The following is a 27,269-nucleotide window of genomic DNA, read 5'->3' on the forward strand; positions in this document are numbered from 1 at the left end:
TTTCAGCGCAGATATTTGGTTTAGACTAGAGGGAAAAACGGAGGCCTAGTGTAGACCCCTGGGGGACTCAGTTCAACAATGTTTGTAAAGGGTTTAAGACAAGTGGTTAGACCTTTAGAACAGCCAATGTTTCGTTGATGTCCATCCACAAGAGTGTAGTGAAAATAGCAGATCTACACGCTCACAATGTATCGCAATGTGACACGTTGTGAGTTTAGTAAAGCTGTAATTTTCGCTAATTTAAAATGTGTTTTTTTAATAAGAAGAAAGGAATGTTTTGGACATACAAGGTTTCCACCCGACAGCAGCGATTAGTTGTCCTGCTGAAGTATCCCTGAGCCAGACAGACAGCTACAGTACAGTAAGTCAACCCATATGCCAATTGCTCAGAGAAGGACAATGTCTGCTGGAAGTGTTCCATTTGTAAATGATACACACGCTCACACACACACACACACACACACACACTCACGCACGCGCGCACACACACACACACAGTCACAGAAGTACAGGATCTACGTTTCCGTCAGTTGTATGAAGAAATTTTCATTATGTGTCAGTTGTGGTTATTCTGGCACGTGCGTGCGTGCGTACGTGTGTGCGTGCATGCGTGCGTGCGTGGAGACAGAGTTCTTTGTTCGAAGAAACACTATAATGTCTTTAGCGTCTTTCTGGGGTTAACAAGCTGATAATTAAATTCAGTTACTGTTATAATGGTGTAAAGGTCTTTACACACTGGGAGTGTGATGAATAAACTATCCAAAAATAAGTCATAGTAGTTGAACAGGGTTTATTTGCAGTGAAAAACGTTTTCGGAAGAAGAATTACTTTGCATTATCGCCACGTAAAATTCACATTCTGTGTGAATATACCTGTATTCATGACACAAAGAACACTTCAAAAATATAACATTTTCTGGCGAATTAATCACAAAACAAAATGCTTACGGTGTGTCATGACCTTAATTGAAGGTTATTTCGTGTTTGTGGTTTTATATTCTGGGAGTGTGTAGTACATGCGTGCGTGCGTGCGCACGTGTGTGTATGTGCTCGCCCGTATGTTTGTTATTATTCAGGTGACAGTGTGGGCGTTCAATGATGACACTGAAAACTAATTGGATTTTTGATTGATCTAATTGTTTATTACTGCACATTTGCATATACATTTTATAAAGAGAGAGAGCGTGATAGCAAACAAAGGTCCTAGAGCTGCCATCGTGGCTTCTGAGTTGTGTTGCATATTTCATGTTGTTTTTATGTTTTATAGAGAGTCCATGCAGCTCAACAGCCCGCCAGTAATTCCCTCTACTCCTATGGACTGGCACACTGAATAGTGGAGAGCACTAATGTTCTTTTCTGGGCTGGTCTTAAAAAGTTAAATAGATTCATCTCATGGTGAGATAAATAGAGGCCATTGCTTGAAGCAGCGGTGGATTAAGTACAAATATAGTAAAAGTGCTTAAATAAATACCTTTCCTGCGACTTAAGGAAGAAATACTTTAGTGTAGGTAATGTTATTCAGCTGCATTCTAAGAGTCCTAACTAAGATGTTTTCAGTGAGTCATCCTCCCACAGCCCCACAGAGACGGTCTGACCTGGTTAAATATTTACTAAGGTCAAGATTCACCTTGATCCGCTGTCTCTCTATATCACTGTTAACTACAGCAGAGACACCAAGGCTTGCATTCCTTCAAGGGCAACAAGCTGAGAGCCAATATGAATTACATATTTTGCCTCTCACTAACATCTGTAAAATGTTTAATTTTTCTTTCTTTTTTTACACTCCCTGAGGTGAATTAACACTGCATTTCACTGTGTATTGGCAGTGGCTCTACAACTATTTCATGTCACAAACTCTCAAATGAATATGTATTTTGCCGCGGACCCCTCAGCAGAAGGGGTCTCTTGTGCCAGAGACCCCCATAAAGACTTGTGTTGTTAAAATGTTTCAAAGAATATTCCATATATTAACATTTTTGTCAAGACTTTTTTTTTTCTTCAAATAGCCGATCTACAATCTCACAAAACGCATCGTAATGCGTTCTGAGCTTGTAGATCGGCTCACAACGGCTAATGGTTTTGATGATTTTGATGCTATATTAACACATTTTACTGGAGACACCCTGGAACCCTCAAGGACCCATTTCATGAGGCACAAAAAAGGTACAAAACCTAGTATTTCCTCTGAACGTATGCATGCATGCATACATGTATACAGTATGTAAAATGTTGTAACTCTTTCCTCTTTCAAGGTCATACAGCAGTGCTGCCTGGGACGATAAGCAGCATTACTGCAGCTTGGACTTGTGCCAATAATTATGCCCAATAGTACTTTTCAGTCAGTATAAGCTTTTGGTCCTTAATGCCTACGTGGTCATATGCTGTAGATTGATTTAGTGCTGTTTGTCAATTGTTGTCATTGTGAAAGATCTATATTTTCCATCTACAATGCCTCAATCCATATACTATATTGTGAAGTTTGTTTACCTGCTCAAGAGCAACAGTATATACAGTACCTCGTAGTACATAATTTCTCTGAGCCATTAGGGATGCCTTCTCATGTTGTTATTACTGTAAATCCAATAGAGCAGTCTCAGCTATCGCTACGGGTTTGCCAGTTTTCCCTTCCATCTCCTGCCAAAGAGCATAATGGGAGAAGTCTTGTGGGAGGCAGCAAAGCAAGCCAGTTTGAAAAAGTGAAATTGACAACAGGCAAAATGTAGATATTCTGGCTTGACGCCAATATATAAAATTTGAGCAATTTGTAACTTTGAGAGTGTACAGTACATGTCATCAAATTGACCCTTATGGCTCAATTTGCTTGTATTTGTACACTCTCAGTGTTAGAAGTGTGTACTGATTACTATGAGTATAAATATGTTCCTATAGTTCAACTAACTAGCAGAATGGTTTCTGCCAATTAACTACCTGTTTAGTCAGTATTGTAGTTTTAGTCAGTACCAGCTCAGTGGCCTTGTGATTATAGTATCCGACATGAGATTGGGAGGCTGGGGTCAATCCCTGGTCGAGTCATACCAAAGAAAGACTATAAAAATGCCTCTATGCTTGGTACTCAGCATCAAGGGTTGGATTGGGGTAAGTTCCTGCGACATACCAGGACTGTTGGCAGTGGTGGACAGTTACAAGTCAAGTACATTTACTTGAATACTGTACTAAGGTATAGTGTATACTTACTATGACTCCATTCAAGTCAAAACAAATATTGTACTTTAGTTTTGACTGCTACATTTCTATGAAAGGGCATGTCTAAATGTAATACAGCAATGCATTGACATTAAAAGGAAAATGTACTTTTGAATATGTATTATTATTTTAATACATATTCAGTACAAATTTGACTCGAGCTCACTTGAGCTCACTGATGTGCTATCAAAACCAATTGCTTTTAGCTTGTTAACCAGTATGGAGTGGTTCACGGTTTCAAAAGCCTTTTGGAGGTCCAGCATGACCATGCCGCAGTATTTGCCAGCATCCACCTCGTGTTTGTGGTCGCTCAAATAGAGGAGGCATATGTCAGTGTAGTGGGATGTTCTGAAACCAGATTGGAACTCGTACATTAATTTATTAGTGGCAAGATACTTTTCAACCTGTTCATAGACAATTTTTTCCATCACTTTTTAGATGGAGATTAGAATAGAAATAGGGCGGTAGTTGCCGGGTTCTAATTTACTCTTTCTTGTGCAGGGGGGTTACTTTGGCCAGTTTAAAATCTTGGGGGACCTGTCCCTGTTTGAAGGAGAGGTTTACTATGTGGGTGACGATTGGAGCTATGGAAATGGCTGAGTCTCTGAGAAATTTGGAGGGAATATTGTCATGATCAGTGGCCTTGTGGTGTTGGAGGGCACTCAGTTTTTTAAGTACCTCCTCAGTTGTTACCATTGCCATTTTAAAATCATCTTTACAAACACCTAGGTTTTTGTAAAAGGCTTTGATGTGCTCTACACCAAAACGCCCAGAGTGGGAGGGCAGTTTGTTAACCAGCGTTGTTGCAATGTTTGTAAAGAAGATGTTTAAGTATTTGGCAACATCAAGCTTGTCAGTGATGAGGGTGTCATTCGATTTTATGTTTATGTAACCAACTATGCCTAGTTGGTTGTTTAGTAGCTTCCAGGGCTCCCGAGGATTGTTTTTGTTTTCCTCTGCTTTATCATTGATCAAGTTTCTTTTGGCTGATTTGGTCATGTCAGTTACACTGTTTCTTAGCTTGTTACGTTGGGTTTTTAGGATGCCCAGTTGGGTTTGGAGATCACTGTCGAAGCGCTTGGCTAGCTTGGACTTGGAGAAGTTCAGAGCATTTTTTGTCAGAAGGAAGAATAAGCGAAAGAGGGCATTGATAATTGAATTATAGCGGATAGGAAAGCCAAGAACAAGAAAAAAAAGACATAAAGGGGGAGAAAGAAAAGTATGCAGGAAGGACGGAAGGAGGGAGAGAGAAGTGTGTTGAAACATAAGTAATCGTTCCAAGGCACTTGGCATGGACAGAGCTCACACAGCCCTTAATTCAGCGTCTTTAAAATAATTACGGAAGAATTCAGCCTTCATTTACAGCCAATTAGAATTGAGAAAATCCCTCCTTCCATAAAAAAAAGAAACAGTTTGCAGAGAAATATTTTTGGAACGTTGTCTGAGTTCCAGGACACAGAGCAATCTCTCAAACACATTATTATTGTTCAACAAGTTTAGTCATTTAACTTGGCGACTCCAAGTTAATGGGTTTTCACCCAGCGGAAAGAATGAGGTAATATATGGTCTCAAGAGCTTTTTTGCGCTCTCTCTCTAGCTCTCTCTCTCTCTCTCTCTCTCTCTCATACATGATTATTTGCATAACGTGTACAACTGAGTGAAAGTGTGTGTGTGTGTGTGTGTGTGTGTGTGTATGTGTGTGTGTGTATGTGTGTGTGTGTGTGCGTGCGACTGTGCGTATGCGTGCGTGTGCGTGCGTGCGGTGTCCAAATATCCTTGTCATTAGGACAAGAGTTTAAGAGCTACCATACCCTTGGTGACCACTCAACCACTTAGGAACCACCTAGTAACCTCTCCTTTCTCACCCTCTCCAATACACTGCTCTTATGTCTTATTTCGGTGCACCACAGCACCTTCTGTCTATTTTAAGACAGTCGGGTAAGCGATTCCAGAACATTTTCAGAGGAAACAGCAACTGCTTGTGTGTCAAAATGATCTAAGCACCAAGTATTTACAGTCTCTGATTATCATGACGACATAACCAGCATGTGATGGATAATCCAGAATAATACATTCTGCAAAAATGTTGCTTCATTAACCACTTATATACTTATTTGACTGGAGGCCCCCTTTTCCATCTACATAAAAAATCTTCAGTGACAATATCCATACTTCCGTATTATTATTTCCATAGCAGATGCTACTCCATTCTCAACAATGTCAATTTGTATTCAAATGGAAGAACCTAAACCATGACTGTATTGCATTTTGGTCAAACAACTTCTCTCTTGTTTTGGTTACCTTTTTATACCTTGCTCACATAACACTACCTTGCTCACATTACTTTTGTGCGCCATGCCACTAAAGCTGTTTTAATCTGAATTGGAATGATATGAATGAATATCAGAGTCAACCAAGGCCAATTTACTGTATGCAGGATTAAAAACAGAGATCTATGAATAGACTCGTCAAAGGATAGACTTTGAATCTTGGCGACAGCCTGCTTTCCAAAAAGGACCAAACGATGAACAATGATTCATTATTTGTAATTCATGAATATTGAATATATTGTCCTTCGTTCCCTTAAGACAGTTGGTTCTTAAAACTATGGATTGGATTTGGGACGCAAAATGGGCTATAGGTAGATGTTAAGTTGGTCTGAGAGCACAAATACAGCATCATCAGTCTTGATACCTCACAGAACTAATAGACGTACTGTATGTAGGTACAGGCCATGTGTTAAACCTCCACCCTAAATCAAAATGATGCCGAAATCATTCTGCACCTGGGTTCATGTCAATAAATATTGACCTACAGCCAGCTTTCTTAAAATAAAATACTAAGCTGTACTGTGCAAGCAGTTAGAGATTCAGTCAGCGTCTTGCGTAAGGTCACACATTTGAGCAGGAACATTTGAGCTGGACACTGTAGTTGTAGGAATCAGACCTGTGTCCATTACAGATGACAGAAAACTAAACATGTTACCCTGCTGCCCATTCTGCTGTTACAGTAATTATGGTCCTGCTGTTAATACTGCCTGTACTGCTTGTTTACCGACTACTAGAAGTTAGTCTGACCCCTAGTGGCAGATATTCGGAACAACAGTTTTATAATGTAAATCTGGACAATTGAGCTACAGCAAACTGTAAGCAGCAGCAGAATTATATCCAACAGTTAATCAAACTAATCGATTTAATTGATTATAAAACAATAGTTGACCTGTTTTGGGCACATGCTTATAGGTGAAAAGTAATAATAAATAAAAAAAATTATAATAAAGACAAAAAACTTTTATTTTATTTTTTATTATTATTCATTTTATCACACGATTTTGTAACCCCACTTTTTCACCCAGTCTAATGTAATCCTGGGCGCTACACTCCCTCTGCCAGCCCGGGGAGAGCAACGGATTTACCTCATACTTCCTCCACTCCAGGAATCCAAGCCAATTCTTTTCCCCTGACGGGGGGGACGGGGGGTGTTGGGGGGGAATATACCTGGGTTGGACGTAGCGCGTGGAAGGAACACGTTATTCCAACCAGTTCCTTTCCCCTCCATCAGGCGCCCGGCTGACCAGGGGGATGCAGTTTAGAGACCAGGTTTATTAATAACTATTCTTGGCGCCGCATAAGCACAGGACATCTCCAGCAAACTATCAGGAAGGTTTCTCCATTGTAACCACTGTTCCGTTCTACTGTATACTGCCTGTACTGTGATTAATGTGCACAATCCATAGCTTTTGTGTTGTATGAATAGCAAACAGCTAACTGTATGTAGGCTACGTCTGTGTTTGTGTAAGAGAGCAGAACACCATGGCATTATCCCTGAGCCCTTTGAAGCACCTATAGCACGTTATTTGTATGCCTCACCGATACAGCGCCGTAGACAACGCCCTGGTAACGTCTGTCCCAACAGCCAGGAATCTTGGTGTTGTCCTGGACAGTCAGCTCTCGTTCAAAGCTCACATCACAGCTGTCACTCGATCCTGTAGGTTCACACTCTATAACATACGACGAATTAGACCGTTCCTCACCCAGGAATCAGCCCAGCTCCTAATCCAGACAACAGTCTTGTCAAAACTCGACTATTGTAACTCCCTCCTTACTGGCCTACCAGCATGTGCACTTAAGCCTCTCCAGCTGATCCAAAATGCCGCAGCTCGCTTGGTCTTCAACCAGCCAAAATTCTCACATGTCTCCCCCCTGCTCCGCTCCCTCCACTGGCTCCCGGTCGCTGCCCGCACAGAATACAAAACTCTGATGCCTATGTATGTATCATAAATTATGCAGTACTGTCATGGGATATGAATCATGCATATTGACATACTGTAGGTATATACATATGACATATGAGTATATGACACGTGAATTCAGTATCTTTCTTTTCTTATTTATTTTTTTATACCTATCATAATCCCATGAGGGGGGACTTCAGTGTTCAGATTCACCCAGCTGAGTGCTGCCCACAGAGGAGCAGCACATGCTGATGGCACATGCTGATGGTATGAACACCTACGTGTCAATCCTCCTCCTCTCCGTCCTTGTGTCCCTGTCACCCTATACGCTCTCATCACGATAACAGTAGCATATCCGTTAACAAAACAAAAGAAAAGGAGAGAAAGCCCAAATCCCAAGGTGTCATTTGTTTTCCTTGCATCAGCACTTTAGCTCTGCCAGCAGAGTAGTGGTGTCTTTGTCCAGCAAAGTTATATGTGATCGTACAGGCTCACTTTACCACTGGCTGGAAGACGTACACTGATATCTTTACATAAAGTAGTAATACCCAATAAAAGAAAATATTCTGTTTCAACTAAGTTAAAGTCCTGTATAATCTTTCTTAAGTAAAAGTACAAAAGTATTGGCATTAAAATATACTTACAGTTGCAAAATAAAATTACTTAGGTAAATTCAAAAAAAGATTACCTAAGTAAAAATTCAAATTATTTAAAATAAATAACAGATCTACAATATCAAAATGCATCACAATGCCAAAGTCATATTTAATTCCAGTACCTGACTGTTCTTAGTTACTTAGTTTCCACCACTGCACTGTACCGGCACTAAAACACTAGGCCTAGCTTTATTTTTATTTTTTTTTGGCTTTCGCCTTTATTTAAAAATGTTTTATAGAGGGACAGACAGTAGGCTAACAGGAAATGGTGAGAGAGATGACATGCAAGTGGCATGCATGAAGACCGTCGGGATGGGGAGTCGAACCCGCGGCACACTGCCAGACTTGCACTACCGGCCAAGGTGGCCAGGCCTCAAAAACAATAGCTTAAGCATACAACAGTGTTGCTCGACGAAAACAGCCTGCCCCATGTCCAAGTTCACAATGTGTCATTGTGAACTTGTACATAGTATTATACAGCAAGTTGAGCATTACAGTTTGGTACCCTTACAGTTTACACTCTTCAAACGCCAAAGAAAACAGTCAATACTGACGGGCATTAACCTTCTATCTTGATATTTCAACTTCAAGGTTTCCAGCCAACAGCAATGATTTTATCTTTTCTATGGTAGAGGAGAGAAACTGCCTGGGTGTTGTTGTTAGCAGTTCGTATTAGGGGCCATCGTACAATGCATGTTTCCTTAGCCATCGTCAAATGAGTAAATATTACTCCTCAGCTTATCAGCTTGTGAAGTGCTTATGTGAACACAAGGTATTTTTCAATGGGATTTCAGCAACATAAGTAAACAAAACGTAGCATGCACGCACACACACACACACACACGCGCACACACACACACACACACACACACACACACACACACACACACACACTCCTTTATGTTACTATACTTGAGAGGACATCACTAATTTCGGATGGTTACTTTATGAATGACAATTAATTTTTTTTGCTGCCATTTATAACTAACTCGAAAGCCGAAAACAGCAGCTGCAGGCTACCAGGAAAACTGGCCCTCACAATGTCTACAATATTTGACTATGCTTGTGGGGACATAATGGTCCTCATGGTCACAAGTACAGTAACACACACACACACACACACACACACACACACACACACACTTGTGCTTATGTGAACACAAGGTCTTTTTCAATAGGATTTCAGCGACATAAGTAAACAAAACGTGGCGTGCACGCACGCACACACACACAGCTGAAATAGCAAAGTTAAAAAACAGAAACCTCTACAAATAAGCTCCCACTTCCATGCTTCTGCCACAGCCCTCTCCGATACACGCCCTTCATTTTTGAACACCTGACCTCAGCTATTAAAGCCAGTGGCACTGTGGTTAGATTTATTTGGAAATCTTGTGTCCAAAGCTGTGAGAAGGGGAAAAAAGGAACCAAGCTCTTGTTAATACTTTTCATTGGTTAAATGTTTATGTCTTTGGGTTTTACAACAATTTTAAATATGGAGATACAAGGTTTCTGCCTGACAGCTTGCACTAGAGGCAGCTTCTTGTGACAATGCAGCATTTCTTTGTTTTCCTTTAGGGTACAGTTTCTTCCCCCCCATATTTCACAGTGGTACATTCATTCTGGGTTCAAAAGGGCGAGGCTAGGTGAAGCCAACACAAACTGTGCACGCTTGTGGTAATTTCTTCCCTGAAATCAGTCAATTACACGTCATAATTCATGGTTGGGTTGAAAACAGTTAAATGTCTAAATGTTGACTGTCTAAAGTGCTGATGTGATGAGAGGCGGTGCCCTGACGGACTTGACCGTTTCAGCTGCCTTGTGTGTGTGCGTGCACATGGGTGCATCAACGTGCATGTCATGTACGCATGCATAGTGTGGCACTCTCAACATGCGTGCGCGTGTGTGCGTGTGTTGGTTCAGCTGTGCGCAGGGTGGTTTTCTGGACAGCCGGTTGAAGTCTCTTATTAAAGAGGATCTATTTACCTCAGGAATGCGCTGGTGAGCTGGCACCGCGCACTGAGACAGAGAACACACTAACACACTGGACACACAGGGAAGGTGTGTGAGTGGGGGTGGGGGGTGTACTGAGGAAGAGGTGAGAACAGGGAGGACACAAAAAACGAAAACTTTTTTTTTACTACATGTGAGATCAGTCTTCTCACTCTCATCTGACGTATCGACGACCACAAGCTCAAAACATGTCAAGCTTGAATTTGAATCAGTTTTGGACATATGAAATCTCCACCCGACAGAGACGTGATGTGGGGGAAAAAAAGATATAGCGGAGGTACCTCCACTCACGAGAGAACCTCTCACAGAGACAGCTATAGCCATGTCGTAAAACGGAGTTGACCAAGTATAGACCCCTGGGGGACCGCATCAACTGACATGTACAGGGGCTTAAGTGCTTTAAAGAGAGAGAGAAATGTAAACAGTAGGAAGGAACATGTTTACTGTACCTCTGATTTGACCAGCTGGGTCATAACACTCATTTATACTTTGAATGTACTACAAAGTACTGTACTTGTTGCCTATTTTCATAGACGCTAGTTATGCTATGCAGATGTACTGTATGTTGTTGACTTTAGATAGATGTACATTAATGTATACTGTTTGCCCACAGATGCTATAGTTTGTTTTGCAACCGTAGGTCGCAGATTACTATGAAAACCTGAAAAACGTCAGTCAGTCAGTTCGTCAGTCATTCCGTCCATCACGCCTACATATATGGTTCCTCGTGACACGCTCCATATATGGCTGTCTCAATATATGAAGATCATGACATTGACCTCATCAAGACTGGATTATCACCTACCTGTAGATCTGCATATATGGAGCCGGCCAGCAACTCTACATCTGACTTCAAACCTCAAACCCTTAGATCTCCATATATGGCGCTGACCTATTGGACCTATTGGAACTGACATTCCAGATGTTGACCCTCCCCATCCGTCCTTCCTCTTCGATGTCTCCCTTTTGAGTGATACCGGTTCATTCAAACTCTAGACGGGACTGCCCCAAAGTTATTAGCGGAGCCGTGCCAGACAGCTGGCGAAAACTAGAGTTCTCAACAGGGCCGAAAATGAAGGCCCGGCACTACCTGAGCCCTACCTTGGCTGGTCCCCGAGGCCCTACCTGAGCCCTACCTGGACTGGTCCCCGAGGCCCTACCTGAGCCCTACCTGGACTGGTCCCCAAGGCCCTGCCTGGCCTTATCAATCAGCACATATTCTTTGCCCTACCCGGTATTCCCAGACCTGTAGTTTCAGCGTGACCCCGCTCGCCCTCAGCGCGAGGTCGCTGCTCGCCCTCAGGGCGTCTTACTGGTAATTTAGATGCTACTCTGTAGGTTTGATGTCTACCTGCTATGCTAGTTACTTGTAGCACCTGATTTCTTTGCACTCATATTTACTTGACTATACTCCCAGTTGTTTGTTGACTATAGGGTTCATTCATGCCACTTACTGGGATCTTGCACTTTATAAGTCTCTGCCCGTCTGCCTACAGCACCTACCTGCCTGTCTGTCTGTATGTGAGCCTGTTCATGGCCTGCCTGTCTGTATGGGAGCCTGTTCATGGCCTGCCTGTCTGTATGGGAGCCTGTTCATGGCCTGCCTGTCTGTATGTGAGCCTGTTCATGGCCTGCCTGTCTGTATGTCTGTATGTGAGCCTGTTCATGGCCTGCCTGTCTGTATGTCTGTATGTGAGCCTGTTCATGGCCTGCCTGTCTTGCCGATACAGAGCTGTGTGCCATTCCTGCCAGCCTATCTGCCCATCCCAGCTGTTCTCCTCTACCGTAATAACGAAGAAATGCAAATTAAAACTTATCATAACCTCCTGAACTCTTAAAAGCATGTTTGTCTTCTGAGATATAATGCACCACAGGGCTAATTTGTTTTAAGAGGAACAATGTTATGCATGCTAATATCTCCTGTGCTGTCTTTGTGCACGTGTGTGTGTGTGTGTGTGTGTGTGTGTGTGTGTGTGTGTGTGTGTGTGTGTGTGTGTGTGTGTGTGTGTGTGTGTGTGTGTGTGGTGTCTTTATTTCATTAAAATGAAAAGGGGCAGCTGGGCTGTTTTGTCCATACATGGAGATGTTGAGAGAGAAAGACGAGAGGACTGAATGAACTGAAGGAGAGAGAGAGAGAGAGACAGAGAGAGAGAGTATATACTAAAGTAAATACTCAAATAAAGTATTCCACAGTACAAATTATGAAGTACATTTTCTTTCTAATATCAATACATTTCTGTATTGAAATTTCTAACATAAAAAAACAATTTCAGAAATGTTGAAATATAGTAAAAATCTCTAGATCAGCTATTTCCACTATATTTGAAATAGGGCTTAAAGGACCACTTCACCACTTTTCAACCTATCTTCATTTAATTGGTCCTCACTAGTGATAAAATAGCACAATTTTTTTCTACTCAGTCTGTGTCTCATGAGAGGGCTGTGGGCAATTCAGAAACCCGTCCACTAGTGACATCATCGATGGGGAATGCAAGCCAATAGAAACTGCAGGCTTTCTATTCCTGAAAAGTCTCAATGCGATAATGGAAGTCATGGTTAATGAATTTTTAAGATCTGCCCAACGATGATGTCACTGGTGGATGTGTTTCTGAACTGCCCACAGCCCTCCTATGAGACACAGACTTTTGTCTGTAATATTAGTAAATTGGTAATTAATTTTACTATTTTATCATGAACATTACTACATTAGTGAGGACCAATTATATGAAGATAGGTTGAAAAGTGGTGAAATGGTCCAAGTTGTAAATTCAGTTTGTGTCCCGAATCCCTTCCTAGAAATGTAGTTATTTTTTAAATGTAGTGGAGTGAAAGTCATGTCTCATCATTCCCATGTTTCTGACTATTGTGTTAATAATTTTAATGCAGCTCACAAGCCTCTGAGAAATACAAACTCTACGATCTCAGATCTGCCACATCTGACGGCAATTATACAACATCCTGAGCACTGTGTGTGTGCGTGTGCGTGTGTACGCGCCACCGTCCATGCGTGCGTGTTTCTACTGTTGGCTATTTTTAAGCCGACTGGAAATATTTCATCGTTATATTATGTGCAACACACACACACACACACACACACACACACACACACACACACACACACACACACACAATGCACATCTGGGGATCAGGGGGGAAAAAAGAAGTGAGAGTAATGGAGAGGGGATGAAAAGAGGAATTGGGGGATGACAGAATGAGAAAATGCAAGAGAGAAATTGAACAAGTGAGGGGGGAGAGAGAGAGAGAGAGAGAGAGAGAGAGAGAGAGAGAGGAGGGAGGGGGTGTACAGTGTTTGGTTTTAGCATATTTTCAAATGTTTAAATTGTGAGGATAATGGGGTCCTTAGATGAATGTCCCCACTGGGCCACCGTCCAACAAAACTGAGAAATAGCCAAAACCCTACACAGAGAGACAGACAGACAGACAGACAGACAGACAGACAGACAGAGGTGAGGGGAAAGAGAGGGGGGTGGATACGGACAAGAGAAATATGTGGGAGACGTGTGGAGGAGGAGAGAGAGAGAGACAAGGGAGAGGGTTATACAGACAAAATACTCCCACATTATTAATGTACAGTAGTACTGCAGAAAATACCAATGTCTCTATGAAACTTTAGTCGTTGCATCTACTCTACTGTATGTGTGTATATTACATGAATGATTCATAGGATTCATCAACTTTTGATAATAAGCAAACATCGCTATAGGAATTTATGGTTAGCGTTGAACTCCCAGTCTGGAGGAGAGCCATAAAGGGGAAAAAAACGGTTGTGTGTGTGTGTGTGTGTGTGTGTGTGTGTGTGTGTGTGTGTGTGTGTTTATGGTGGTCCAAGGCCAAAGAAAGCAAACAATGGTGCAGCTGCATAGTAATGCGTTGATTTCCATGTTGACCCCGCCCCCAGGCTCATCTTGCCATACGAGAGGTTCACAAAAGGCGAGGAGGACAAGCCCCTCCCACCGGCCAAGCCCAGGAAGCAGGAGGCGGGCTCCGGCGGCGCAGAACCTGACGCTAACGTCAACGACCACGCCCCCAAGACCAAGTTGACCAATGGGGTGAAGCAGCAGGTCCTGAAGCCCCACGAGGATAAGGTCGACGCCATGGCGAACAAAGCTCAGGATCAGAGCATGCCGGTCAGTCTGTCACTGTCAGTCTGTCTCTGTCTGTCTGTCTCCATCTCATTATGCTGTCAGTCTGTCACTGTCTGTCTGTCTCCATCTCATTATGCTGTCAGTCTGTCACTGTCTGTCTGTCTCCATCTCATTATGCTGTCAGTCTGTCACTGTCTGTCTGTCTCCATCTCATTATGCTGTCTGTCTGTCTGTCTGTCTGTCTGTCTGTCTGTCTGTCTTCATCTCATTATGCTGTCAGTCTATCACTGTCTGTCTGTCTGTCTCCATCTCATTATGCTGTCAGTCTGTCACTGTCTGTCTGTCTGTCTGTCTGTCTGTCTGTCTTCATATCATTATGCTGTCAGTCTGTCACTGTCTGTCTGTCTGTCTCCATCTCATTATGCTGTCAGTCTGTCACTGTCTGTCTGTCTGTCTGTCTGTCTGTCTGTCTGTCTGTCTGTCTGTCTGTCTGTCTGTCTGTCTGTCTGTCTGTCTGTCTGTCTGTCTGTCTGTCTGTCACTGTCTGTCTGTCTCCATCTCATTATGCTGTCAGTCTGTCACACTGTCTGTCTGTCTGTCTGTCTGTATCTCATTATGCTGTCAGTCTGTCACACACTGTCTGTCCGTCTGTCATGTCCTGTACCTATTTTGAACACTGGTCATTATAAATTAACATTTTAACTCACATGGTGAATGAAATTGGTTAAACTATTCCAACGACTAAAGAAATTAATAATAACTTAATAATAATTTTAATTTGAGGTTGTATAAAAAAAACACGTTTTAGTGTGATGATTTATCTCACAACCTCAAATTACATTTTTGAACAAATTCCTCTGATATAACCCTTGTCCAAAATAAACAGTTCATTATGTTACACCACCCAAATCTACCCCAGCTCTGTGTATTTGAAATACATTTTCACAGCTTTGTCACAGACTCACAGATTCTATTCCTTAACGGGGACGGATAGACAGACAGACAGACAGACAGACAGACAAAGTTGAAACGGACAGCAGTTTCTGTTGAAATAGCTTGTTTTTCCATCCCATGGCCAGCCTTAACCATAAGTGTATTTCTGTGTAACGGACACATACTTGTGCTCCTCCTAAATAAACCACTGCAAGAGTATTTTTATCCATCTCAAAAACCCATAAATACACTGATTTGAAAATGCCTGTCCAGTTAAGCATCACAAAATGGGGGGAGAGAGAGAGAGAGAGAGAGAGAGAGAGAGAGAGAGAGAGAGAGAGAGAGAGAGAGAGAGAGAGATATTAGGGAGGGAGATATTAGACTTTGGCCCTCAGGCCGAGCCTGGTTGTGAGCCACTCTACTACACCCCTATGAGAAAACATTTTGTGCCAGGGTCCCCCATACAAGATTTAAAACAGCAGATGTACAAGCTCACAACACGTAGCATCCCACCATGTTGTGAGCTTATATATAAGCTATATTCAGACTCATTTTGATGGGGATTCCCCTCAAGGATTCAAGCCAAACACTGCTATATAGGAAAGGAGTAAGGAAAGCAGAGATACTGTAAGGCGTAACAGAGGGAAAAGGAAAAAGGAAAGAGAGAGCCCCCCCACTTCTGCAGCCATGCGAGGAATGAGAATGATGTTATTATTTTCACATGAATAACCAAATTATTACTGATGATCAGATGAAAAGAGGACATTTCACATTCTCCACTCTGAAGTGTCTCTCTGTGTGTGTGTGTGTGTGTGTGTGTGTGTGTGTGTGTGTGTGTGTGTGTGTGTGTGTGTGTGTGCACGCGCGTACAGGCTGCTCTCTCGCTCTCTCTTCTAACCCCCCACACAGTTTTGGGGGTGAGAGAGAGACAGAGAGAGAGACATTGTGATAAAAAGTGGGCCTGTGTGGTTTGCTATAGAGACATGTTTACCATGTCTCACATGTCTGGTATGTGGTGGAGTCTGCCTCATGCATCTCACTCTAGATACATCATACATTTTTGTACTATGAAAAAGAAGAGTAATGTGGATATTTGTGAGGGGTGGGGGGTTCTTCTCTAGTTTTGCAATTCATTCGTCAAAACATTGCTGCAAACAAGTGCATTACACTTGTGGTGAAATACTACAAGTAATACATCAGAAACAGCCTGTCATCAGTGGTGTAAACTAAAGTACACATTCCCTCAAGTACTGTAATTAAGTACAATTTACTTATACATTTCACTTTTTTGATACTCAATACTCAACTACAACTCAGAGTAAAATATTGTATTTTTTACTGCATTACAAATATTTTGATAGCTTTAGTTACAAAACTATATTTATGGTGGTGGTGGTGGTATATGCTTCTTTTTTTAAGGGTCTCTAGCCCCTCCTATGCCCAGCTTTGAGTGTTTGTGTAAACACAAACATTGAAGACAAAAGAGTGAAGTCTCAAATTGTGATAGGCCGGAATGAGATGATGTATAAGAGCGCCCCTCACTTCACACAGGTGTGATTTTATTTTACAAGATATTTAGATCTTTTACAAGATTTGGAGCTATAAAACCGGCTATGTTTCTCATGTAAAAAAATGAAGATAACTAGAACATGTGCACAGGTCTCCACCGAATATGAAAAATCTGATGGATCTGTCTTGATCACTTGACTTTTTGATGTAATTTCAAAAGAACAGTTCTGGTAATGATTGCATGGGAAGTCTACCGTTTCACATGAAAAAAACGTCCCTTTTGGTGTGTGTTTATGTGTGCGTGTGTGTGCGTGCGTGTGCGTGTGTGTGTGTGTGTGTGTGTGCGTGCGTGCATGCATGCGTGCGTGCATTTGTGAATGTGTGTGTGGGTGTGTGTTTTGAATGAATCCGTCAGTCGTCCACCAATCCGGTCTTCACTGATGACCTCACGGGGCAACAGAGTTCAAAGGTCATGATCTCATGCAATAAGGCTGACGGCGGGCAGTGACATCAGCCGCTCTGCTGCCTCCCATTAGGTTTATTCATGCATACTGCATAGGGCTGTACTGGGCAATTAGCTGGAAATATGTCAAAACACATATTTACAACCAACAACCCACTTAATCTTGCTCATAACATCGTACATTAATCCAATAATCAAGAAGCAGGGATTTCTCTGCACAATAAATATCTAATAGTTAGATATAATCAACTAAATTGATTAGTTTGAGTAACCACTTAATTCTGTTTTATACGTTGGTGCACAATGGTTGCGTACTAAAGTAGGGACAAGAGGCTGAGCCAATTTGCAAGCTCAGAGCTTGTAGATTTGCTATTTTCATTTAAATAATTGTTCCAAGCAGGCATAAATAGAGTTTCACACAATGTGTTGCATCTTGACACGTGAGTTTTGTAGATTAGTACTGTAGTAGCTTTTGACAGTGGTTCTCAGAGTGAGTCCGGAGGTTTCCAGGGGGTCCCCAGCACGCTGGGCACAATATACGCTGTAGAGTGCATTGCTGAAATTTGTGACGCTTTACAAATCTGTTTACATTCTCCGTGAATGAAACAAGTGTTGTGATTGGTCAAAAAAATATCATATCCGGGGGATATACGTACCGGTACATCTGACGGATGTTCCGGACCAACACTTCCGGCTATGCACCCTCTGCCTTATAATGTGACCAGTCTCTTGGCAGATGAGTAAGGCTCGGACCGAGGCTAGGTTCCCAGCTAAATTTGATAATACAGCATCACAATCATTTTAACCACATATTGTATATGTAGGCTAAAAAAATTGCATATGCAATACAAGCTTTTAAACTAGCGTGTACAAATCTATTCTGGGGGTCCCTGGCACAAAAGATATTTTAACATGGGGGTCCACGGCCAAATACACTTTGGGGGTCCTTGACATGAAAATGCTTGGTAACCTCTGGTGTAGGGGTATAGATGCGCTCCAGAAATACTGCGTCAACACAACAGATCACATTTAAATACTTAGAGCTTGTGATCCATAAGCAGGCGGTGTTCCAAGGCAGCATGTTGTGCGGTTGCCCTTTTTAAACAGGAGAAGATTTAGGGATGTGTCAAACGCAAGCTGGATGTTAATATTTCAAAAAGTCTCTGTTCCTGGCAGCGCTCTGGGCTGAAAGATACCTCAGTGTCAATCAGAGGCCAGCTTAACTACATTTTCTGTGCCTTTTTTTCCTTATTTTTTCCCCAAATATACAGGCAATGCAATGATAAAGATAATAATAATACATGCTATTTATAATGCACTTTACATTTGAAACCAATCTGAAAGTGCTACAATCAGGGTAAAATATCTGCATAAAACATGACAATGCAACGTGTTCAGGTTTAAGTGGTTAAAGGCGAGACATCACGCTGGTTGGGATTGGGATTGGAACACACCCCCCCCCCCCCCCCCCCCAAAAGAAAATGGTTTTCAGATGGGGGTCCTCCCTTCCACCATCCCTCTGTTTTGTCATGTCAACAACATAAGCTGCAAGCAACAGTGTTCTATATTCTCTCACTGTAGGACACATGTATGCTGCTAAATCCATAGCTTATCTATCTACCCCCTCTAGTGGTGCTTGTGCATGTGTGTTGTGTGTGTGACGGTGTGTGCGTGCGTGTGTGCAAGAAAGAGAGAATGTTGGGAGACAAAAATGGGATTTTCTGTCTGAGAATAAACAGCTATATACAAGAAAGCAGCAGTTAACATGTTGTTTACATGTCAGTGTTCATGTTGTGTTCATATGCAGTATTTCAAATTGTTGCTGGCGGGTAGAAAGGTACAAAGGTATCTAAAGTAGCGGATCCCACAAGCTCCATCTTATCGATTTGAAACCTTTGCTATTTTTTAATCAGAATCCTGAAAACTAACAATTTTGTACGTATGAGGTTTCCACCCGACAGAGACGATGTGCACTATATCAAATTTTCCTCTTTTTTAACAGCGAGAGCAAGAGAGAGAGAGAGAGAAACAGTGTCGTGGATGTTATGACATCTGTTCATTTATTCCCCCTATAAATGGCCCCAGTTCATATATACAGTACATCCATTTTTATTGTTATCATTCCTCGTTATGTCCTCCAGGACCAATCATGAGCCGTTAAAGGTTCTGATGGAAGCGCAGCTTCAGCGTCGTTCATTATTTTAAACCAACCAATGAGAATTTAATGTGCACATTAATGATTAAAGACAGCGGAGAGCTTTTCTTCTTTTGAACAATTCATCGCGGTCACACACTGCAAATGAGCTGGAGGGAATACAAGTGCAAAGTACACATGGGGTTCTTCAAAAAACATTGTTCGTCTGAAGTCCTTAATTACGGCCTGCCTTCGATTTGACTCTTTGATAGGAACTGGCAGTGAAAATCCACACAGACTGAGTGAGCCCGGTCAAACACAGTCCAACTCAAAACATTGTCTTGTTATCCTAAAGCTTAATTTGTATGCGTGCGCTGAAAATAGTCGATCTACAAGCTCACAACATGTCCTGGTGTATAAATCTGGTTTGATGGGGCTGAGTGAAGCTTACAGAGCAAGATGACACCACATTTTGAATCTACAAAATGATTGATGACACGAAAAAAATATGTTTGTTTTTTTAAAGAACAGTGCTTAACAACATAAACAAAATAAAAACAGTGTTTTTGAATTTGGTGAGTCATAGAATTGACCTTTGAGTATTGGTGTAAATTTGTTTTCCTCAGCTTTATCTGACAGTTTCAGATATGAGTCATTCAAAACAGATTAAATAAACAGTTTTGTTGGCCCTTCCTCCAGCTAGCTCCTGTTTTTTCCTTTGTGGGAAGTGGATCATTGCCTGGAGGACGTATTTTAAACACACTGGTCGTATTGTACAACGGTCGAGGAAGTCTGTCAGTAATTTGAAGCGAGAATGTTTCCTTATGTCTGATTTCTGATGATCCGTCATTTCTGTTTTGCCTTTCATCATTTCTATTCTGCCCTTCCGTTTCCCATCAACTCTCTCTTTCCATCTGTCGATCCTTTACTCATTCCTTCAATCATGCGTTGGTTCATTTGTCTTCCACAGGATGCAGTGGAGAAGAGTCCACAGCCCCAGCTCCTCATAACGCCGCTGGAAGCCCTGCTACCTCTGCAGAGTCTGCACTCCAACACGGAGAGGTGGAGCACGGGAGAGATAGGACGGGTGGAGGACCAGTTCAAAGAGGAGGAGGAGGTGTGTAGGAGCACGAGGGACGCTTGTGACCTCCGGGGGAGAGTTCCGGGGTCCTGGGAAACGGACCCCTCCCACTTGGCGAGCCCGCCAATCACGACGGACAAAGACATGTTCCCGCTGGCTGCTGCCAGTATTGTAAGTCCAGCCCACTCAGAACAATGGCAGCAGGAGCAGGTGGACGCCAAGGAGCAGTGTTATATGGGGCTGGTTTCTCCCACGTTGAAACACAGAGCCCTGCAATCCCCCACTGCTCCAGAACCCCCCAGCGAACAGGCCGACCTACCCAGGAGAGAGGGCAGCTTTCTGGACTTCACGTCGCACCTCTACCCGCCCAGGGTCAACCCGGGGATCATGTCCCCGCTGGCTAAGAAGAAGCTCCTGTCGCAGGTCAGCGGGACTGGTTTTCCCAATCACAATCACTTGCCCCCCTCCTATGGACCGCCTCCACCGCTCATCAGCAGCTTATCCAATGGTGTCGCAGAGGAGGCCGTGGGGCAGCCAGTGGCCAGCTCAGATTCGGCGGCGGCGGTGAATCGGCCTTCGGTAATCCAGCATGCGCAGAGCTTCAGGTCACGTGGGGGAGGGGCTGACGACAAGCGAGAGGGAGCACAGACTGATAGAGTAATGGACAGAGAGGACAGAGTGGCGTCACCTCTGTATTCCCACCAACATAACTTCCCCCCGCCGGCGTACCCCTCTCTCCCGTACGGTCACCTGCACCCCCACTCCCGTCCAGAAGAGCCATACCAGCGGCGTCCGTCACCCCCACCACTGCATGCTCCGGAAACGCCCATCCCGGGCCAGACTCCCCCAGTCTTCATCAACGACCTCTACTCCTCTCCACACCTGCACAGCCTCTACAAGAACGCAGAGAGCCACCTGAGACAAGAGTTCAGCACAGGCCGGGATACAGGAAGTGGGCTGGAGATGCACCGGGACCAAGGCGAGCTACCCCTCCCAGAATACAAACATCATCATCATAATCATCACCATCAACAGCAAACATATGTAAGCTTTCCCCACCAGTTAGGCAGTGCAGAGTCCAACCATCCGCAGCATGGATTAAGGTTCAGCAACGACCTGTCCCACGACGAGTCCCAACGTCACCACACACAATCACTAAACCTCCCCAGAGACAATGTGTGTTCAGAGCCTTTCCCTCGCTCTGTGTCTCACCTGCACCATGACTTCAGCTACTCTGCTCTGCAGGACAAAACCATTGCCAACGGCAACATGCTGCCGCCTTCGCTGGCGCCGGCTGCAGACGACCAGCCGACGGACCTGAGTCTCCCCAAGTCCTCCCCTCCCAAACTGTCGGCCCCGCCCTCCTCGTCCTCCCAATCCCTCGCACAACCTACCATGCATCGGGACAACGCAAGGGCATCGCCTCCGCTCTTTCAGAACGGGCACAGGGCCCTCGGCGTGGCTTATCACCCCAGGGCGTGCCGCGTGCCACCCATGACCACGTCTGCGACGCACACACACGCTCCTGTGCACACACACGCACACAGCCATGCCCCAAGACAAGGTGCGGCCCCGGTGGAGCCACACCCAAGAACCACGCTTAACGGGCACGCGGTGGAGAGAGAGAGACACAGACATAGAGGGGGGATAGAGGAGAGGGGGCATGACGGAGAGAGACACAGACATAGAGGGGGGATAGAGGAGAGGGGGCATGACGGAGAGAGACACAGACATAGAGGGGGGATAGAGGAGAGGGGGCATGATGGAGAGAGACACAGACATAGAGGGGGGATAGAACCAGAGAGGAGGGAGCAGGAGAGGGAGGCGGCTGAACTTTATGGCAAAGCAGACGACCCCGCCAACGTCATCCGTCCCATCTTGAGTTCAAAAGTCGCACCGCAGAACATCTGCACAGCACGGCCCCTCAAACGACCCCTGGAGGAGTCAGAAAACGGGTTCACCGAGCGGAAGATACGAGCCGTCACACCCATGCACACCTCCTCTTCATCCTCCTCCTCTTCCTCGTTTGCTACATCAAAAGACGTCACTGTGTCCTCGTCTCCCACCAGGAAGCCTCAGGCACATGGCGAGGAGACGGGCGACGAGTTGGCGGCACACCCGGCAGCCATTTTGAAGTCGCCGCCGCCGCCGATGGCACATGAGCCCGTGCACACTCCGTCGCGTGGCTTCGCGGATGGAGGGAGCGGCGGCGGGGGGCAGAACGGAGGTACGGCCGTCCCGCTGCCCCTCCTCCAGGCCCCCAGCACTCCTCACATATTCCCCTCTGCACTCTACCCTGCGGGGGCCTTCTCGCTCTCTCAGGTCCAGGACTTGTGCGGAGAAGCCCTGGGGTACGCCCATCCCCCACACACGCACCCCCACCACCACCACACACACCCCCACCATCACCACCACCACGCACTCCAGTACTTGAAGAACCAATCGGCGGCCGTGCTGTCCCCCCTGGTCCCGCCCTTCGCCATCCACTCCTTCATGATGCAGAGGCAGCTATTGGCTCAGGCGGCCGCCAGCCCCGCCCACATGTACCGGCATCCCATGGCGGCCGCGACGTACGGGGACCTGCTGCACCACGGGCTGTACCCGGTGTCAATCAACCCCCAGCCTGCGTTCAGCGCCACACAGCTCAACTCTGTTCACCCCAGCACTAAGCTGTCCTAATACACACAGCATTTAACAATGGCTCTCAAACTATTTCATTTCAAGGACCCCCACCCTCATAACTCTGAGAGTGTAACAAATGAATCCATTTTGTTACACTCTCAGAGTTACAGACCTGTAAAGGCCTATTCATAGTCCAGTTTCCGGTGAAGAGGTGACCATCGGAAACTACAACATGACGTCACACCGCGGTGGTCACCGCTCACACAACACATCTCTCTGTTTTTACTAACTACCGTTTTGGTGGTCACCTCTTCACCGAAAACTGGACTATGAATAGGCCTTAATGGTCCACTTGGAATCCTCAAATAACTCTGAGGGTCTCTGGACGCCACCTTGAGAACCACTGCAGTATGCGCACTTGGAAGTGGAATCGTCCAGTGACAAGTCTCATCCACACGCACGCACGCTCAGCACAAAGCTTTTCCTGTTTTGTTTTTTTACATTTCCCTCCAGCATAAGGACACACTATTAAACTACAGACAGACAGTATGACAGACGGTGGTCGGTGGACACTAGCGCTTGTATCTGGGGACGACTGTAAAAAAAAAAAAAAGTCTCTTTGCTACCTTATGTTTACAATTTGCACATGTTCTTTTTTTATATACATATGTGGGCCAAATGAGGCTAATGTGTTATTGTTGTCAATCAATCCATTTTTTTTTTAATAATACTCCCACAATATGCGATAGATTTCAGCCCCATATTGTCAGTGGGTTGGTTCGAGGTTCAAGGTTGTACTTTATTGTTTATCTTGTGTACAGGTACATAAGTATTAACATTACAGTAGCCTATGTGTTTTTGGTTCTGTCTAACCAAATGTTTTACAACACGCACAAAATGTCATCGTATGCTCCCATTGGTTACGTATGCTTAATCTATACACGATGTGACGGTGGCACTCATCGACAATAGCCCATCTACATGCTATTTTGGCAGGGCAACATACGAGTCGACGAAGAAGAATACATCAGGCTTATAAATTATGCAACTTCTTTCTCAATTCTACACAACAGAACAGTATGTTCAAACACAACAAACTGCCGTTTGGCTGTAAGAGTCAAAAGATCATTATGTGTGTGCCTTCTGGCTACAGCAAAATAACAAATAGAGGTATAATTCCAAGCAATAGTGCAGCAGTAAGTTAAAGTTGCATGCAGAACGAGCAGTAGGCCTGTGTGTAGTCGCGCCATGTTGAATACGCACTGAGACAAACCTATCCCCCATCCAGGTACCTGCAGCCTTAGTGGCTAGTGATGCTAAACGGTCTCTCCTAAATAATACACCTTAATGTATAGAGCACCGAAGTCTGACGTCAATATCGTCTGAGGGCACAAATCCACGGGTTCATGTAGCCTACTTTTCATTTGCATTGTAATCCCCATAGGGGAATTTTAGATCGCCTCATATAGGAACTGTGATTGAAAAATAAATGTCATCCCGGCCGTTTCACTCATATGGATATGAAGAATCAACTGAAAACACTAATATTACTGCTGCTGAATTAGTTTGATTTTCGCTAGAAACAGACTGTCATATATGAGGGACTGACTGTCATAAACGATACAGAGGCACCTCCCTGATAATATCACAGAGACACCTTTTTTTTTTTGGACCACAATGCTTATATGAGACGATTTTAAGAGGACCCCATGTTATTCTCCACAGAGAAATGACCTCCGTGAACCAGGGGATGAGCGAGTGACGTCAGGACTTCGGCGCTCTACTACAATGCTGTTCATTCTCACCAGTTTACACTCATGACCAGATGACAAAATAAAATACATTATATTTAGAATTGTTCTGCTAGTAATGTAGTTGGGAACTAATATAATATGTTATTTCTGTCTGGTTTACAATTCTCCATGCTTTGCAGCCACACGTGAGCCTACATTAGGCTTTTAGTCTTGAACTACCATGGTGTTGTTACTACAAACCTTTTCTCAGTAGCACTGGATTTCACTATTGGAATAGTAGATACTTTTAGGTCTTAAGGTTTTACCGAAGCCATGAGAGGTTCACGTACGTCTTATTTTAAACAGGTTCTTGTAGTCCTATACTGCTTGCCTTTATGGCAGTGGTTCTCAAAGTGGGTTCCAGGGACCCCCAGGAGTCCTTGATATTTAATAAATAAAATCGACAAGCGCACAACGTGCTGTTATATTAAAAAAAGTTACACATTTAGAATATTTTTAACAAACACAAATCTTGTATGCACAAACTATTTTCGGCTGGGGGTCCATGGCCAAATACATGTTAATTTGGACGTTCCTGACATGAACATGTTTGAGAACCACTGCTTTATAGAACCACACTGGGACTATTACAGTATGTTACAGCTGTTGCAAAGTGATCTATAGATACATGTAAATAGAAATGATAAGTGCTCCTTCCTGGAAAAACAATCTTAACACCTTCGAAAGCAACTTTATCTGTTCCACTTCACATTCTTTAACTCTCGCTCTCTCCGTCAAGCTTTCAGTGCAAATTTAACTCAGAGACTGTACAAATGTCCATTTGTTTCTGTTGTGTACAGTTTCTGAGTCAAATGAACACTCTTGAGCGTTCTACGGTGTATTGTTTCCTGATAGCTGGAATATATCGCTCTTCTTTCTCTCATTTAATGGCTTATGCTTCTCATGTGCATCCGTATGTTTAGTGCAGTCCCTCTCTGCTTTTCACATACACATGTACATGTGCACACACACACACACACACACACACACACACACACACACACACACACACACACACACACACACACACACACACACACACACACACACACACACAACTATACTCACATCAGTGTTTTAAGACAGCTATTTTATGAATGTCATTTGCAATTTGTAGCCGATCTACAAACTCGCAATGTCTGTTTCTCAAATTCTACTGTACTGTATAGTATTGGAAATACAAGCACACACGCACACACACACACACACACACACACACACACACACACACACACACACAGAGAGGCTGGTTTGCCTCAGCCAGAACAATGTTGAATGTGGTTGTAAAATGTAGGACGGAGGTGCCTCTTGTACAAAACAAAATATAGATCTATTATTGCTTCTATTGTTATTATTATTACAGTCAATAATATTGTCATTCCCATGTCAACACTTTACATTATGTTCACTAGCTACTGTTGCCTCAGAGGATTGTTGTGTGTACCGTAACTGTTTACTCTGTATGTATGTGTGTGTGTGTGTGTGTGTGTGTGTGTGTGTGTGTGTGTGTGTGTGTGTGTGTGTGTGTGTGTGTGTGTGTGTGTGTGTGTGTGTGTGTGTGTGTGCGCGTGCGTGCGTGCGTAAAACGGTGCGAAGCGACGTGTTTTGAGCTGATGCTTTTCCATTTGAATCCTGAAAAATAACAGTTTTGGACACCCCCGACAGAGACGAAATGCCACTGGTTCTCAACACCGGGTTCGGGGACCACCAGCGGAACCAAAAATGGTTCCGCTGGTGGTCCGTTTGTGTGGTTCCCCTGATGGTCCGTATTGAGAACCATTGGTTAATGTCACGTACTGTTTTGGGGACGGGCCAGGATGTTATTGGTCAGTGATTTAGGTATGATATCGGAGCGTAGAATTGTGTAACAAAAGTGTCACAACTAGGAGCAAAGAGAAGGAACCCCTCCCTCCCGAGTGGCAACTTGGTGGTTTGTCATATTTTCGCCCGACTCGTTAAGAGCGCTTACATTGAGACGAACACATGCACATGGCTCCAAGCTCCTACATCAACAAAGATTTGGTTTATGAACTAATGTGATGTTTATAAATGGACAACTGTTGCGATTAGAGCAATCAGACTAAATCTGTTTTCCTGAATTGCTTTTGTAACCAAAAGGATGCTACGGTATGTGTGCTGTGAAAGAAAGATTTTTTTTAATCGATTATGAAAATGCTGTGTTTTCATTCATTTGCTAAACACAATTATGTGAAAAGGAGAAGAAAAACGTCTCCACTCTCCACCATTACATTTTAGGGAAAATAAATGTAGTTTTGAAAGGCATGAATAGGCACATAATCAATAAGAAAAGTATTTAATTTAAACATAATATACCTGCAGTATATGTAGGTTTCACCACACATTGAGTATTCTTGGTTTGAATATAATCTAAATTATTATTAGCTATTTCTCTGCAACACAATTTTCCAGGTAATGATTTGTTTTTTTCCAGGAGTGTCACAGGTGATATATATATATATAATAGTTTGTTTTTTGAGATACTGTAAGTACCATAATGTATCAGC

At 43.6% G+C, this 27,269-nt stretch overlaps 1 protein-coding gene across 1 annotated transcript in view; it reads left to right on the forward strand.

Annotated features, from left to right (window-relative positions):
* arid5b (AT-rich interaction domain 5B) overlaps positions 1 to 25,140 on the forward strand; it is a 143,059-nt gene extending 117,919 nt beyond the window's left edge. The window contains exons 9-10 of the mRNA XM_083787540.1: positions 14,023 to 14,251; positions 20,219 to 25,140. Of these exons, the coding sequence (XP_083643666.1) occupies positions 14,023 to 14,251; positions 20,219 to 23,008 (3,019 nt within the window). The 3' untranslated portion in view covers positions 23,009 to 25,140. The remainder of the gene's footprint in view (positions 1 to 14,022; positions 14,252 to 20,218) is intronic.
* The last annotated feature ends 2,129 nt before the right edge of the window (positions 25,141 to 27,269 follow it).

The sequence above is a fragment of the Protomyctophum parallelum genome (assembly GCF_964188405.1).
Source record: "Protomyctophum parallelum genome assembly, chromosome: 17".
Classification (NCBI taxonomy): Eukaryota; Metazoa; Chordata; class Actinopteri; order Myctophiformes; family Myctophidae; genus Protomyctophum; species Protomyctophum parallelum.